Source organism: Dendroctonus ponderosae, unplaced genomic scaffold (genome assembly GCF_020466585.1).
Source record: "Dendroctonus ponderosae isolate FM_Combo_2020 unplaced genomic scaffold, Dpon_F_20191213v2 Dpon_F_20191213_8, whole genome shotgun sequence".
NCBI classification, from domain to species: domain Eukaryota; kingdom Metazoa; phylum Arthropoda; class Insecta; order Coleoptera; family Curculionidae; genus Dendroctonus; species Dendroctonus ponderosae.
Genome location: NW_026019016.1, coordinates 11,236,665 through 11,253,677, shown reverse-complemented (window position 1 = coordinate 11,253,677; position 17,013 = coordinate 11,236,665). Strand labels below are relative to the sequence as shown.

The following is a 17,013-nucleotide window of genomic DNA, read 5'->3' as shown; positions in this document are numbered from 1 at the left end:
CATAATTGAAACTGTTTAAACACCGCTAAAAATCGTCCATAATTTTCAATAAACCACGAAAACTTTGGGAAGAAGTCTAACTATCTAACTCGAAGTCAAAGACAAGTTCCTGATTAATTGATGAAAATGGATGTTAATATATTCCGTTATCGCCGTTTCTAAGATCTAAGAAAATTCTCCAACACTTAAAAAAAAATCTCATATGTATTATGCAGACTCATAGTGACTCCAAACCTGAACACAAAACTATGAAAATCGCCTTTTTAAGGATGGCAACAATTTTAAGCATAAAAGAGGAGTTTTTATCCAGCATGAAGCAAAAAAATAAGAAAGGCAGTAAAAGAGATTTCAAGTTGTTAGTAGCAGTTTATCAATTTCCCAAAGAATTTATATAACATATAGAAATGTTTTTTGGGTTTTGAAGCAGTGGTCCATGGGAATTTCTTCCCGACGTTTCGTCCACCACTGCGGTGGACATTATCAATCGCGATCAGGCAGTGGGCGAAGTGATCTCCCGTGCTTACCAACTAAGACTGGTTCAACTACTGGATCCCCTGTCTCACACGACCGGGCTGCATAAATACGACAGGGGATCCAGTAGTTGAACCGTCTTAGTCGGTGAGCACGGGAGATCACTTCGCCCACTGCCTGATCGCCTTTGATAATGTCCAAAATTTGTATATGTGATTTGACCGGCCGTGAAAGCCTTCATAATTTATAAAACGGCAGCAATTTTAAGCCTAAAAAGGTAAATTTCACTCGTTTCAACTGACTATGAAACAAACGGCAGAAAATGTAATATATCAAATCCGTCAAGAACACAGTTAAAAGCCCCAATTTTTGTTAACATATATTATGGTTTTTTAAATTAATTGATCAATTTCTCGAAGTTTTCGAATAAATTTTCGAAAACCGTCGGCTATAATTCAAAGATTCATTCAGGTTTCGCTGCAATTAATCAAGCCCTAAATCCAAAACACAGTATCTAATTGGTTGGTAGAAAAACGCATTGCAACCCACCAAATTAATATTAAGTGGTTGCCGCCGTAAGCCCCCAAAACATTTCCTCATCTGATGATCTACGACCGAAAATCATTTACATATTTGTGGGCATTTCATTGTTGAGATCAAATAAATCCGAGCTGCTTACAAGATACAACAAGTTTTTCGAGAAAATATCGTCATGTTAGGAATGGTTTAAAGCGACCTCTGCCACCGTAACGTGTTGTCATCAAGATATATGTTTCTAAACGTTTTAAATACCGTTTTAGGTTTTATATGTTTTCCGAGTAAAACTGAGAAGTGTTTACCATTTTCCTCTCTTGGTTAATCAAGGCTTGATTATGTTTATGAGGTCGCACCGCTATACAAACGGTGGGATACTTTTCCGGATGCATAAATTATGATTTATGACTTAAAAACCATATGGTTACATCCATTCTTAGTTCAGGAAAAATTATTCGAAATATGCCACAAGCAACTAAATATATCTAAGTGTCTACGCTTCTTCAGACAAAAGATAGCTGAAAACTTGAAAACTTGAGCATTTTCAGAAGCAACAAAAGGATTAACAATAAAAGAAAAAATCGAGCCTAATCGTACCGACAGAAAGTGCATTCAAATAGCATCTATTTAATACAAAAGAATAGAATGAAGCAAATTGCCAGTATAGAGTTAACCAGTGATTTTTAATAATATTATAGGAAATCACTTGAGTTAACTAAAAATCAAAGAAACAAAAATATGATCAATTATAGCTACAATCACTAATGATCCCATCGGTCATTAGTATATTCGCATTTTGTTGCATTTTTATTTATATCAATTCCAGTTTTCAATTGTCTTTCTGGTACAATTTCAATGGTTTTTCGGTACATTTTCTTCAACTGACACTCTTGTTTCGCATCGATTTAGACCAAACCCAGTTGGAGTATCTATGATGCAATTTTTCATTATTCATTAAAAATATATTACAGAATTTAACACAAAAACTAGCAATAGCAAAGCGAAGAAACAAATCAAAGCTAAATTCTGCAAACTTTGCAGATTACATTTTGTATGGCTGCCTTTATAATGATTTTGACAAAACGTGTTGTTTTTATTAACACTCGCAATGTGAATGGATGGCGGTTAATCTAAAAGGCGTTCAAAATTCAAAAATGCCAGATACAAATTGTAAATCCCGCTTTTCGAATAAATGCTCGAAACAACAGAACTGGAAGAAATTGAAATATATGCAACAACTTACAAAAGTTCCTCTACTTACTGATTTATACGTTATTCTATTTCTAGAAACTTTAATGTTTATTGTATGTAATCGTATTGCAATAAAAACAAACACAAAACTGTTAATAGTACAGAATAAATTGACAAAACAGCTGTACATTTATTTTTTGAGTCAGTAATGTTCAATATGATTGTATCAGTAAAGGCAGCTTCGGTTCGAACCATTCAAGAGTTGGCTGACGTATGTGACGAAGAGCCTCTAACGATCTTCCCATGCATGGAAGGGTTTAGGCCCATATAAGCTTATAAAATCTTGGCGGCGCCATTCGGTCACATTCTTCTGGTTATCTTCGAAAGACTGTTACAGGTGTTAAGTTGGAATCGATTTTTCAGTTTTTCCTCTAATTTTTCTCCGATTCGTTTTGGTTGCGAGTTTGAACGCGATTTTCAGCGTCATTATGGTTACGGTCAGTCACGTTTTGGTAAGTTTTATTGTTCTGGTTTTTTTTTGTTTTATCCACCAAAAACTCGATTTTCTTTCCAGTGACCATGTGAATTAATCGAATTTTCGGCTCGGTGTTCTTTCCCAAAAATATTTTTCACCTATTTTTATTATTATTTTAAATTATTTTCTTCCTTAGGGAAAAAGGAAAATAATAAATTTCGCTTGTCCAAATGGTGACCAAAGATGTCATCAACCAATTGACAAAATTTTCGAATTAATACGATTATTATGTTTTATTTAGATTTTTTATTAGATTTTATTAGATTTTTTTACTGCTGAGAATTTTTACTTAAATTCTAAAACTATTTTATTTTGTCAGCTAAAAAAAAGCGTTCTGAATTTTGTTTGCCAAATCTAAAAATGTTCGTATTTTATATGTGAGAAACATTACAAAAAACAAACAAAATTATATTTATTAGTTTTTTGCTGTTAATTTTAACAGGTGTTGCAGAATTATTAAATAATTATTAGACAGGAATATAATTAATTCCAAAAAATATAAGTACATATAATCCAAATGGGATCAATAAATACTAAAAAGGTATAAGGAATAGGAAAACTTCAAGGTTTAAACGCGCTTACACCTTGAAGAAAAGACGTATTTTTCTAATCTAATTCACATGGGAAATATAAATGCAAACGCCAAGATAAAAAAATTTAAATGAAAATTTCTATTGGTTTTGCGAAAAGTGTTTTAAAATGTAAAAAGATAGAATTAGAGAACAAAAAATAACATGTTTTTGCTAGTGTTGCCATCAAATAAAAATTTTATATTTTCAAGACATATTTATTAAAAATTATTAATGAAATTTATCTAAAGCTTATCTCAGTTAAGACTTAAATGACTTGAAAACCCCAGTTCGTCTGCGCTCTGATAAATAATTGCCTAACTACCAGTCCAAATGGGAGCCAGTTTCTTAAAAAATGCACCTCGAGTATTTTTTTTGTACCATTGTGAAGAGCAGTTCTAACTATACCGTAGCCCTATCGCTTTATATATTGACACGAGCATGTAAATATGGGCTGTTTGCTTGACGGGTTCATAAATCTTCCATTGTATGTTTATTAATATTTAGTACTTGAGCTTAATGTGCGCTTAAAAGCTATCCAGACTGTGCATTTAAGGACTTTAAAATATTACACACATATTAATCATTTCGGGAGATTAATTTATCGAGCAGGTGTACTCTTTTATGAGAGTATTTATACTTTTCTATGAGATTAGCGAAATAATTTGTCCAAATCAAGTGAGTTTTTGCATTAAGAATTTATTTCTGCTGCAGAAAAAACCCATCGCTGAAAAATACAACATAGTTTAAATTTATTTACAAACTTCTTGTTGGGTATTTCGCCTCAAAAATTTAAATAATAAAAGACGTGAGGAAATTCTGTTTGTCTGTGAAAAAAATTTTGAGGCGAAACACCCAACAAGAAGTTTGTAAAAAAAATGAATCCGCCTCAACAATATAGAACTTATCTACAGTTTTAAATTAGGTGCGAAATGACAAAACAAGAAAAAATCAAACAATTTGATACAATGCTAATAATATTCAAGAAAAATACAAAATACATAAAGCAGTAAAAAAACATTTATAATACAAAATAATAAATAACTAATATGTAAAGTGTAGAAGCGAGAACCGTGTAACAATTAAGAATCACTTACACACACAAAATAAATTGGAAACTCCAATAGGAGAACTTATTTCGAAACAATTTTTCCACAAAGTAAATATTCTTTGACAAACATACAAATTTTAAATTGAAGAAAAATATAACGGACCGAGATACATGAAACAGTAAATAAAACGTCTATAAGACAAACAAAATATTAACCAGTACTTAAAATTCAGAACCGAAAACAACCCCACAATGAATGGTTTAAAGAATTAATTTGTTATGTTTATTTAGCATAGTTAACTAACTATACGTATGTTTTTATGATTAATTTGTACCAAAAAAGTTATTATCGAGATTCTCGATTTATTCGAAATTTTCCAATAGTTCTTCTGAAAATTTTGGTAGCAACATTAACGAGAATATTAACTACTTCTAAAGTTTCCAATAATTACATCAGAAGTTTTAACCACTTCTAAATTTTCCAATAGTTATTTCGAAATTTTTAAACACTTTTTTAGTAATCAAATCAGGATTCTTAACTGCTTCTAACATTTTCCAATAGTCAAATCGTAATTCCTAATTAGTTCTAAAATTTTTCAATTTCCAAATTGTGATTTTTAATCACTTCTAAATTTTCGGATAGTTAATTCCAGATTCTTAATTGCTTCTCAATTTTCCAATGGTAAATTCAATATTTCTAATTGCTTCTAACTTTTTTAGTAGTTAAATCAGGATTTTTAACCACTTCTAAAATTTTTTGGCCTAAAATAGCCAGTTAAGGATTTTAATCGTGTCTAAAATTTTCCAATGGTTAAATCGTGATTTTTAACCACTTCTAATGTTTTTCTACAGTTAAATCGAGATTCTTAACTGCTTCTAAAATTTTCCAATAATTAAATCCGGTTTCTTAACTATTTCTAAAATTTTACAATAGTGAAATGGAAATTTTTAAATGCTTCTAAAATTTTCTTTAATTTATATAATTAAAACTTCTCAATTTGAATTGAAGTTATTGAATCGAGATTTATAACAGTTTCAAATTTTTTCAATGGTTAAATCGAGATTCTTAATTGCTTCTAAAAGTTTCCAATAGACAAACGGAGATTTTTAATTGCTTCTAAATTTTCAGTAGTTACATCAAGATTGCTTCTAAAATGTTTCGATAGCTAGTTCAGGAGTTTCAACTACTTCTAAATTTTTTTAGTACTCAATTCGAGTTTCTCAATTACTTCTAAAATTTTCCAATGGTTAAATCGGGATCGTTAAACACTTTTTAGCAGTCAAAGAGAGATTCTCAAAGATGTTTTCTTTACTGTTTTATCTCCTTTGCCTTTCTTTAAAACATCTTCAGAATTTTCACTCATTCTATTTTATGGTTTCGATTTTTTCTAATTTACAGTCAGTATTTTCTTTAATTTTAAATGTCTCTGCAAGAGAAGCGTGGGATTTACTTTGCAGCTAAAATTGACTCGAAATAAGTTCGACCGCTAAATTTTCTAGTTTCTTTATTTCAAAATTTTGCCCGTGTTTTATTGTTTTGTTCTGTTTTTTGTGGGCGTTCCTTAAAAACATTTGTTGCAAGGCTATTCTCGCTTCCGCACTTCACACATTGTTTAGTAGTTCTTTTCATAATTTATAGCCTGCCTTTTCTGCAGTTTGAACTTTTTATGTTTGTGGAATACGAATATTTACTTTGTGGATTTGTGTGAACTTTCTATGTTTGTTTTTAAATAAGTTCCTTCGTTCGTTTTGTTTGTAAATTCAAAATTTTTTCTGATTTGTTTCGATGAAGCGAATTCAATTTTAGAAGTGATTAAAAATCTCGATTTAACTATTGGAAAATTCAGAAGTTGTCAAAAATATCAATTTAATAGCTTAATTTTTTTTTAAAAGAGGTTAAAATTCTAGATTTGGCTATAAAAAAATTTCAGAAGTAGTTAAAAATTCCGATTTAACGATTAAAAAACTTGACAAGCAGTTAAAAATTTCAGATTAACTACTAAAAATATTAAGTAATTAAAAATGCTGAATTAATAACTAAAAGTTTAGAAGCACGTAAAAATCTCGATTTGACTATTAAAAAAAATGAAAAAATCATATATACCATGTAGAAATAAGATCAGCGTGACAATAATTAGCGTAAAGGATCAATGAAGCAAATTTAAAAATTTATAAAAAATAAACATGGAAATGCAAACGGAAAAAATACATTTAAAACAATGATCCAGCAAAGTAAATAATCATGTTCCACTAACGTAGAGATTTAAAACTGAAGATGAAACAAACCCTTCGCTGAAAGAACTTTAAGAACCAATCATTTAAAATCAAAATAACGACAGACAATGCCGAAGAAATTAGAGTAAAGAGGAGAGTAAAAAACAAATTTAACACAAAAAACACTAAATGATAAACAATATGTAAACCCCAGAAGCGAAAATGATAAAAATTAAAACTGGAAGAATTTATCGGAAGAGTTTCATTTGAAACCATTTTTCCACAAGCTAAATATCCATGTTCCACTAGTGTAGAAAGTTAAAACTGAAAAAAAGTTACTGAGGACTGTAAATTAATATAGGAATATCCAACTTATAAATCAAAATAAGGAGAGTGCATAACACAAAACAGAAAACATATTTAATAGAAAAAAGTTAATACTAAAACCAAAGACAGAAAAGCAGCAAACATTGCAAATTCGTAGACAAAACTATAAAAACAAATGGAATGTAGTATTTCGACAGTAATTCGAATGTAATTTTTCCACAATGCAAATATCCATGTTCCACTAACCCGGAAATTTAAAACTGAAGAAAAAATAGACTGTAAATTAGGAAATATTAAATACTAAATCAAAATTCGTTAAAAATAAAATGCTGGGTAAATGAAAAATACAGGCACATAAAACAATAAAGAAAACGTCTCGAGCACATAAAAGAAAGGCTAAACAATATGTAAAGTGCAAAAGCCAGAACAGCCTGACAATCAATGATTTAAAGAACACAGTGAAAGCAGCAGATTTTTTTCTTAAATAAAAACTGAAAAAGCAGACCGGTGAACTTACTTCAAATCAATTTTCCCACAAAGTAAATAATCATGGTAAAATAACATGGAAATTTAAAAATCAAGTAAAAACAGACTGGAAATTAGGAGAATCACTAATAATTAAAATAATGAAACAGTAAAACAATATATGCAAAAAACCTCTTTAAATCTAATCTAATCTATAAAATGCACATCAGTTTCAAAACACATTTAACGTACATTTAAACAAATAAGTTCAAAAACATTTTGTCTGAAATTTAAATTTAGTGTAACTTTTTCCCATGTTGGGCTGTGTAGTTTTCTAAGAGTTCTCCTGCTTCAACCGGTCACATTCTTCACCTTATCTAAAATAGTGATACAGGTGTTGGTCTGGTATTTAATTTCTTTTACTCACGCATCCATTAACATGTTAATAAGCCGATGCGTTCAGATTTTATCGTTGCCGCGGAAGATTTAATTTCCTATATGGGTGGAAGAGCAACCAGAAAGGCTGGTACTGAAGACATTGAGTGTCCGATGCTAGCTGGTCGGTAAATTCAGTTGAAAACTTATAGAAAATATCAGTTATCTTTGAAATACTGTACCTATTTCAATAATTGATTAGATTTGTAAGCGGCTCTTAAAATAAGTTTGTGTTTAAAGTACGGAAAAGACACTTGGAAAAGGGTTGAAGAAAAATAGAAAAATATTCTATTTTCTCTAATCTAAGTGTTATTTTGCAATAAAACGACAAATATACTAACTGGTAATAAATTCTGTTTTCAAAATATATTTTTGTTGCAGTTGAAATTTGCAAGTCTGCTAGTGATGTTGTCCAGCTCTTCGGCGTTCTGGTTTACAGCTGAAGAACCAAAACCCACGTAAGTACACTTTCATGTTATAATTGTTTTATTCAAAACCCGCAACGTTTAGTGTTATGCCTACATATGTAGGCTTAAAATACATTTCTTCATATTAAAGAAATATTATATGGCGTTAAGACAGACTCCCATTAAATAATCTTAAAAGTAGTATAAATTTTCCGGTACAAACTGTCTGCAATTGAATATAGAGTAACTCAAGCCTGGAAGAATAATGTTTCTAATAGTTGCAAATAAAACACTCTGTATTTTATGGTTTAATTAGATAAAATGGGTTTTGTTGAAATACGAAATGCAAATTATCGTTATAGTTGAATTTCTACTAGAAAATAATCAATTTTGGAAAATGTGCTTGTTAGTAGACATACTGCCGTTTTAATAGAAATAAAAGATCTTTTATATTCGAAATTCTTAATTAAATGCTTTCAAATAAATTTCATTTATACAAAATGTTAAATAAATCCGACACAAAGGTGAATTTGGTTCTTTTTCTTTCACTCACTTCTTCTGTATTGTTTTAAAACATACCTTAACGATACTGATACGATAATGGTTTTTCAGATCACCAGTTTTTACGAGAATCATGAGCATTTTAATAGATTATAAACATTTGTAAAAAATAAATTTGTAAATAACTGTAAATTTAGTTTCTTTCCAACATTTCCTAATCTGTCAGGGCACTTTTTTCATACGACATTTACTTGCATTTTTAACGTTTATCAAATTCAATTGTAATATTTTCAAAAGGTCAAATTTTAAATTTTGCAAACAACTTCAATTGTGCAACTATTTCTATTTCTTAGTTAGTTAGATTTGCAATTGCCATGTTTGATAATAGCAGGATGCACTCAAAAGAAGCATAAACTGGGCTTTTGGAACATAAAATGTGATGTTAACTTTGGTAAAACCTGCCAAAAAAGCGCAGTTTTTACGAAAATCTATTTAAAAAAATCCCCCTCCGTATTCAGTTGTAAAAAGTTTCGGGTAGCGGCATCTGTATACATTTGGAGACATTTTTCTTTGCTACAAGCATGGTACACTCTGTATATAGTTTGTTAATTCCCAAAAGGCCCGATGAAGCGATGATTGAAACAATAAAAAAATTAACTAGATTCTCCAGGCTCGAGACCACCTTTCGATAAAATTTTCTATTTATATTAGTTTATTATCGATGCATGTGGTCAAGGGGTTTTTAATTAATTACAGAAATGTCCGGATATCGCTTTATCATGCCGCAGCTTCTGAAGTAGGCTCAAGTTTATTTAGGCTTGACAGGATGCATATTGAAAGTCATTGAATCTTTTTAATAACCAACCAAAAACAAATGTTTAACTTTCTAAAGCTGTTACGAAGTTGAGGTATTTTTTCCATGCGGGTCAAAGGAATTAGTCAGCGATTTTTCAAGTGGAACTTTTGACCATTGACCATTTTTTCTACGCAAAGAAGTAAAATTGAAATATGTCTGCAGAAGTTCCAGAGTTCTCTACTCACAGGACTACTACAGACAGTACGTTCCTCCTCCTCTGCCCTACACAATACCGCTACAAGTGCCGCTTCCTGCTCAACTCTCACCAGCTGCGGTCCAGAATGTTCAACTAGTCCCCTGTTTATGCCCAGTGAATCAGGAGTACTCGTACGAGAACTCGCCCGAGTACGCTACCAGAAAGCTTCAACCTCCAGCTCAGCAGAGGCGGAAGTAAATGTAGGCTGCTGCCGTCTCATTTTGTACAAATTTATTCAAAAAAGTTGAGTTAAATTTAATTACCTATTAGTGCCGAAGCCCAACTAGCTTAATCTTGCCCAGTATAAGCTTTGAAGAGTTTAGAAGAATTATTTATAATAAATGCTTGTTTGTTCATCATGAGCCGAATTCTCGGTTCAACCGGCATTAAAGAGTTGGGAGTTTTCTAAACCACCTCAATCTGCAAGAAATTTTGTCGATCTGTTTAGTGGCGGATATAAACGACGTGCGCGTTTGCTCCAACATTTCCAAAAATCCCGGGAATTTTCAGCTTCCATTGGAATTTTGCTTCACTGTTTTGTAGAACTTTCCTGATCGTAAGTTAAATTTTAATAACAAAAATTCGATTTTTTAAGTTGGCTAGCAAAATTATGAGAAAAACGAACTTTTAGTCCTAAACACCGTGCTATAAATCCTTATACTTTTAAGCATTTTTTTCTTATAACGGCTTTAAGATTACGCCTCTTAAATATATTGAAACGGTATTGTTCAAGACAGTTCTTCAAGGAGTAAACAGCTAATCGTACGTTCAATGTATAATAGAATAATTGTACTCAGAACGCAGTTTTTAATTATTTCATAGGTTACTACGGGTATTAAGAAGTATTTTGTAATGGAAAAGTTTTGTATTAAGTAAAGTACAAAATATTCTTAAGTTGGACTGTAATTTCTAATGGTGCTTAATTGTTTAATTAAATTTTAATATAATTGATTAGAATTAAGCATATTTATTTATTGATAATAAAGACTGAGAGTTAAACTGGACGAAAACGGTTTGTAATTTAATAGTCTTTTAAAAAAAATTAGGTTCAACAAACCTACATGCAAAATTCTACGTACGGGAAGGGGATTCTTTGGTAATTTTACCTGCACCTTCCTGCTTAATTCTTTTCTCAACCAGTGAGTTTTCAGTTCCACCAAGTTCAAATTTGGTGTATGCGGACAGCTATAGAAATTTCTGAATTGAGAACTTGAGATGCAGGATCAGAATGAACAAACGGACTGAAAACTGTTTAAACAGCAAAAACAGCTTCCTGTTTTGAAAGTTACAAAAAATATATATCGAGTGAAAAACGCCCAAGAAAATAACACCACATCCAAGGCAAATAAAGCTCATTTTCAATGCGCCAGTTATTTTTCTATTATTTCAATTAAAAAGACTCGTATCACAAATTAACGTACAGTTTAACACTTAAGGTACAAGGGAAAAACAGTACTTGAAATTTGCCGTTATTTCTGTTTTTTTATTATTTGCTGCCAGCCTTTTTCCTAATGTATTTATGATGTGTAGTAATAGTGTTAATTTGTTCATTGCCTACATTCCTACTCATTCCATTCTTCAGCGCCTACATTCCTACTTTTTGTGTCTTGGGTTGTAGTAGGTAGGGTTGGGTGACACTGTATTGCGCTTCGCTTTTCACTTGATGCCGCTCTGTGAGTTATAACTCATGGCGCCTCACTCACGGAATAATTCTTGAAATCAGAACTTTTAAAGGACATTTTTAATTAGTTGAAATTTCGTTGGTTTCTATCATCGCTCAGAAGTTGAGCAACAGTTTCATTTTTAAGTAATTTCTCCGCGACTTTTTTGTTTAGTCAATATTTTTACAAAAACAAAATTAATTCGGTTATTAATTTTAGTTTTGGCGTTATTCATTAATCACTGAAACCGAGTGAAATTAATACAAATATAAAGAACTCTAAATTTAATATAAAATAAGTGAAAGATCGACGCTTGGAGAGTTTTTCGTTTAGTTGTTGTTGACTTTCAGTAAGTTGAAGCGTGAACTTTCCCTTTGGAAATATTTCTATACAAACAGGCTCTTTCTACAAAAATGTCAACAATAAACAAACTGAAATCGAACTGCCAAGCAAGAGCAGAGCAATGAATCATTGAAAGGGCGAACATGTAAATGATTAAATAATCCTGTTTACTCTGTACTTAGGTATAGTTTTTTTTCGAAAAGGTATATGTTTAGTTTGCTACCGACACTGGACAAAATCTGACTGTAATTCCTTTTGCCGTATGAATCGCATTCTTAGATGGGAATTATTGTGACCCTTATGGCAAGTACGGTCGTTTATAAAAGTGTAGTGGCCTTTTTGAGGTTTTATGGGTAGAAAATGGAGGATGGAGCGCCAGCTTGGTAAGAATGATCTCTAATCTACAAATCTTTTACCTTCAACTGAGTTTAGTTTTCCGACAAATACCTGAAGTTTTAGAGATTTTCTATATGTCTCTCTTTGCTTTGTTAATTTCAAATATGTTTGGCTTTGAACAGATTTCCTGCTGACTAAACACATTTTCTTCTTTCTTTTCAGGTTGCACTACACAGCTTCCGGTAAGTTTGAGAACTTTTAGTCCCATTCATCAACTGTTTCGTTGGGTGGATTTTGGTCGGGTTGGTGGATTGATTGAGCTAGTGCTTCTTTCGTAGTTAATTCTTAAATTTTGGAAATATTTTGGGCGGCTTTGCATTTTTTTATTAAACTTATCTGAAGCTTTTCGCTAAAGATTTGGTTCCGATTAAACTATTACTTCCTTCACAAGAAATTTTTAAAGTTTGGGAATATTTTGGGCGGCTTGGTATTTTTACAAGCTCATCTGAAGCTTGTCTCCAAAGAACCGTCTCAGATATGCAAATGTGGGTTCCAGTTTTATGTTCTTTGTTAAAAAAAAACGAGGAAGGGCTACATTCCTACGACGTAGATGCAAATGGAGCAGGAGTTAATTAACTGAATACGAGAAGCTGCTTAATAAGAGTGGATAATAAGGAGATTACACAGGCACTAGCTTGTTTGCAGTTCAAATGTTTGGTGTTGTATGGTTGATTTATAAACACCAATATTCGAGGTTATGAGAACAGGTTGACATTTCGAAATAGGTTCCGTCATTCAACGGCTTCTGTTGAATTTACCGTTTATCCTTGTCTATCTTATTGTCAATCTGTATAATTCCATGGTTACCGGAGTTTTAAATAATTACGAAGCAACAGGTATTTGCGCAATGTTAATTAGGCAGATTACCTTGAAAAACATTGCGGCCGTATTTCTGATGTAGTTTTTTGCAAATTTCTCAGTTTTTAATAACAACTAATTTCTTTTACTATTTTTTCTGTACAGCACCAGACAACACCTCCAGAAGAATGACGCCAATTTTGAATCACCCTGTACAAAAATTTGAACTTTGCATTTGCAGTGAAAAAGTGCTTCGAATTAAGTAAAAATATAAAGTGGACCAATAAAAATTGTAAATGTTATATGTAGTTCTTTCCAAAATATGTAGTTCTGTACATGATTAGAAGCATTTTTATCAAAATCTGGAATTTCATAGAAAATACTTTATCCTAGAGACAAGTACACTTAACTAAATCAAGTACACTTAACAAAAAGTGTATGAAACAATAACAAAAATACCGCAAAAAACAAAACCATTTTTATATCAAATTGAGTTTAAAAACTTAACTGTTCGAGGCAGAAAGCTCTAAATAAAAAAAACGAAATTTACTAGCCTGAGAAAAGCGAATAAGAAAATGTCTACCAAAATAAAACTCACGAGAAAGCTATGTCAAAAATGTTACATCTTTTAGACGTATTTTAGTAACCTCTTTACATCAAAACAGTTCAAGCGTAAAAAACAATTGTCTTCATTTTTTTGAGTGGATAATTACTAGCTGTTGTAAAAGATATGTTAATATTCATTAAATTAATGCAGCACATTAAGATCCGGTTAAGTAATTTTCCATTGAGTAAGCTGATGAGTGAATTTTTATTTTAATTTTCATTATCTTTAAAAGTGAAATGTTTGAAAAGCGAAGGTTAAATTGCCCTAATTGTATTCAAATATGTAAGTATGAATGTCATTGGATACTTCAATAGACGCTTATTCGCTTAAGCTAAAGAAAATGTCAGCAACATTATTAATAAATATATTGAAACAATATTTTTAAATTTTTCTTTACTTTTTCTGCACCGCTTGTAACGATTAACTTGAATGAATGAATTTGTATCCATCATTAATTCCTAACTTGAACACATCGATTCGATTCCATTTTAGGCAATTTAACCTTCGCGCTTAAAACAATTCACTTTTGAATGTAATTAAGCTTAAAACAAAACTTTTGGTTTACGCAACGGAAAATCCTTTAACCGGTTCCTAATTTGCTGCATTTATTTGACGAATCTAAAATGAATTAACATTTTAAATCCAACGAGCGGTTTACTCAGTCAAATAAAGTTCGCGAAAACTCTTCATTCTAATACGTATTGCACAAGACAATAAAGAGAAAGTGATATTTGCTGTTAAATAAAAATTGCAATCCAGTCGGACATTTTATTTTCCCGCTCAATGAACACGGGCACTTAATTTAGTGGTCACGTGAACAAGAATGATTTTGCAATTATCAATCTTACTACTAACAATTAGCTGTATGTTTGTATATAGTTATGATCCTGCAGATCCCGAAATAAAGACAGTTATTCCGCCAAAAGGTAAGATATTTACGTGAGACAACTTTGGATTAATGAGTGGCAAATGCCCGCGCTTCGACTCGATATTGATACACAAAAGTTTCAATTTTTAATTAAAATCACTTTTTTGGCAGCATTTGTTTAAGAAAATGTTTTGTTAATAGTAATAATAAAGTCAAAGACATAAATGTTTTTTCAATATTCTACTGAATGTAGCAAAGAAATGCTTTGCACACCAAATTTGCATAAAGTTTTTTGGAACACAAAATTTTGAACCCACATAATTACTTTTTTATTGGCATCTTTAATTTTAAGTAAGTTAAGTTTAATAATAAGTTTTTTTTTTAATCAGCTTATCGATGTTTGCAGGTCAATTTGAAGCATTTTATCCCAGAGGCGGTGAATTGGGCTCAGTAAGAGCTGCCCACTCCCATGGAAGTTTCTACAAACATCGAAACCCAGCCCTGGTTGATGCACGAAACGCTGCTGCTTATGGCTTTAGGTTCGATGGAAAGCGCAGATTCAATTACGAGTAAAATGTATGTGAACTAAAAATTTAACAAAGCCAAAATGGAAAATATACCAGCATTTCGAAATGATTTTCATGTGGTTTCGGTATAAAGTATCAGTTAACCATTTTAGGCATTGGTAGCACTATGTTGAGCTGGGCGTTAATGAGTTATAACTCAACGCGTCTCATTGCGCTTCACCACATTAATAGAAAAAAGTATTCAGTCAGGCAAGAAGTCGACTTAATTATAGTGTGAATTTGGTTCCGACTGAGCTCTTGGTTACTTGAAGACATTTTCAAAGTTGAAATAAAAGGCGAAATTTGACAATGATATACAAGATTAGGACAAAATTTTATGCCACTTTTTTGCTCACCTTGCTTTGGAGCACCGGATAGAAAATTAAATTGCACATTTTCACTAATTAAGTCATAGGATCTGGGGCTAGCAGATGAAGCAAATAAGGCAGAGGCGATTGAAAAAATATAATACAAAAATAGCGAACATGACCATAACTAGAAGGTAATAAAATTACGCTACAAAGTAAATTTTGAATAATTCTTACAATCAGAATTTTTAAAGAACATTTTTAATTAGTTGAAATTTTGTTGGTTTCTGTCATCACTCGGAAACCGATCAACAGTTTAATTTTTAAGTGATTTCTTCGCGATTTTTTGATTAGTCAATATTTTTTGAACTAAGTTAATTCGGTTATTAATTTTACTTTTGGTGTTATGCATTAATCAACCACTGCAGTTGAGTGCAATTCAGATAAAGATAAATGGTTTAAATTAAAAATTAAATTAGTGAAAGATCGGCGCTTGGAGTTTTTCGTTTAGTTGTGAACGTAAAATTGCCTTTGGAAATATTGCAATTCGAACAAGCACTTTCTACAAAAATGTCAACAATAAACACAGCAATAAACAAGAACACTGAAATCGAACTGTCAAGCAATGAGTCATCGAAAGGGCGAACAAGCAAATGAATATATAATCATCTTTATTCTGTACATCGGTCCCTTTTTTTCCGAAAAGGTGTATGAATAATCAGTTTGCTACGGACAGTGGACGAAATCGATCGATAATCCTTTGTGTCGTGTGAATCGCGCTTTATTAAATGGGAAACATAGAATCATTGTGGCCCTTATGGCAAGTGCGGTAGTTTGTGAAAGTGTAGTGATCTTTTTGAGGATTAATGCGTAGAACATGGAGGATGAGGCCTCAGCTTGCAGAAAGCTGGTAAGAATGATCTCTAATCTATAAATATTTTCGCTTTAACTGAGTTTAGTTTTCCGACAAACCCAGACAACTAAAGTTTTATGGTTTTTTTTATATTTATCTCTCTTTGCTTTGCTGATTTCAAGTTTGGCTTTGGACAGATTTTCTTCTGTACTAAACACATTTTCTTCTTTTTTCCAGGTGGCACTACGCAGCTTCCGGTACCTTTCCCCTGGTTGATTTTTGAAGGTTTAAAGAAATTTTAACAACATTTAGAGCGCACTCTTTACTCACCGCACAACTCTGAACTTGTAGAATATTTTTCGTTTCTGAGAACTTTATTTTCGGAAAAACGCGATGCAAAACGTGTCCCACGAGATTTTTTAAATCCTATGCAAAATTTTCTTTACGATGAGTGAACTTCGAAACAATTGATAATATGGAAATGAATCTTGAAAGTATGCGATTTTCATGAAAACCTGAAGAATTCCGTATAAGATGCCATTATAGCATTCAATAAAAAAGTAAACTTTTCTTCTCCTCCTGCCATAAAATAAAGTTATTGCCGTTCAAAACGAGCAATTATTTGAACACAATTTTGGGTCATCCTGTATGTCGCAGTAGAATTTTTAACAATTTGCCACATAACTCCATCTATTGATAGCCGCAAGATAAAATTTGGCTTCAAAATTTTGGCACAAATGAGTGTTGAGAATTTAAACTTAAAAAAAGGTCTACACTTTCACAAAAGTTCAAATATTTCAGAAACCGTAAGCTTTAATTATCATAAACCTTAATAAAACTTACTTACTTAACAGGGTAGTCC

The 17,013-nt window shown here is 31.6% G+C and overlaps 2 protein-coding genes across 2 annotated transcripts; both read left to right on the top strand.

Annotated features, from left to right (window-relative positions):
* The first annotated feature begins 2,376 nt into the window (after window positions 1-2,376).
* Window positions 2,377-11,450, top strand: LOC109536203. Its single transcript, XM_019902314.2, has 3 exons — window positions 2,377-2,708; window positions 8,174-8,250; window positions 9,719-11,450. The coding sequence occupies exons 1-3, from the start codon at window positions 2,685-2,687 to the stop codon at window positions 9,948-9,950; spliced, it is 333 nt and encodes a 110-aa protein (XP_019757873.1). The 5' UTR covers window positions 2,377-2,684; the 3' UTR covers window positions 9,951-11,450.
* A 2,633-nt stretch (window positions 11,451-14,083) lies between these two features.
* Window positions 14,084-15,061, top strand: LOC109536102. The gene is made up of 2 exons (XM_019902182.2): window positions 14,084-14,482; window positions 14,831-15,061. The coding sequence occupies exons 1-2, from the start codon at window positions 14,380-14,382 to the stop codon at window positions 14,995-14,997; spliced, it is 270 nt and encodes an 89-aa protein (XP_019757741.1). The 5' UTR covers window positions 14,084-14,379; the 3' UTR covers window positions 14,998-15,061.
* The last annotated feature ends 1,952 nt before the right edge of the window (window positions 15,062-17,013 follow it).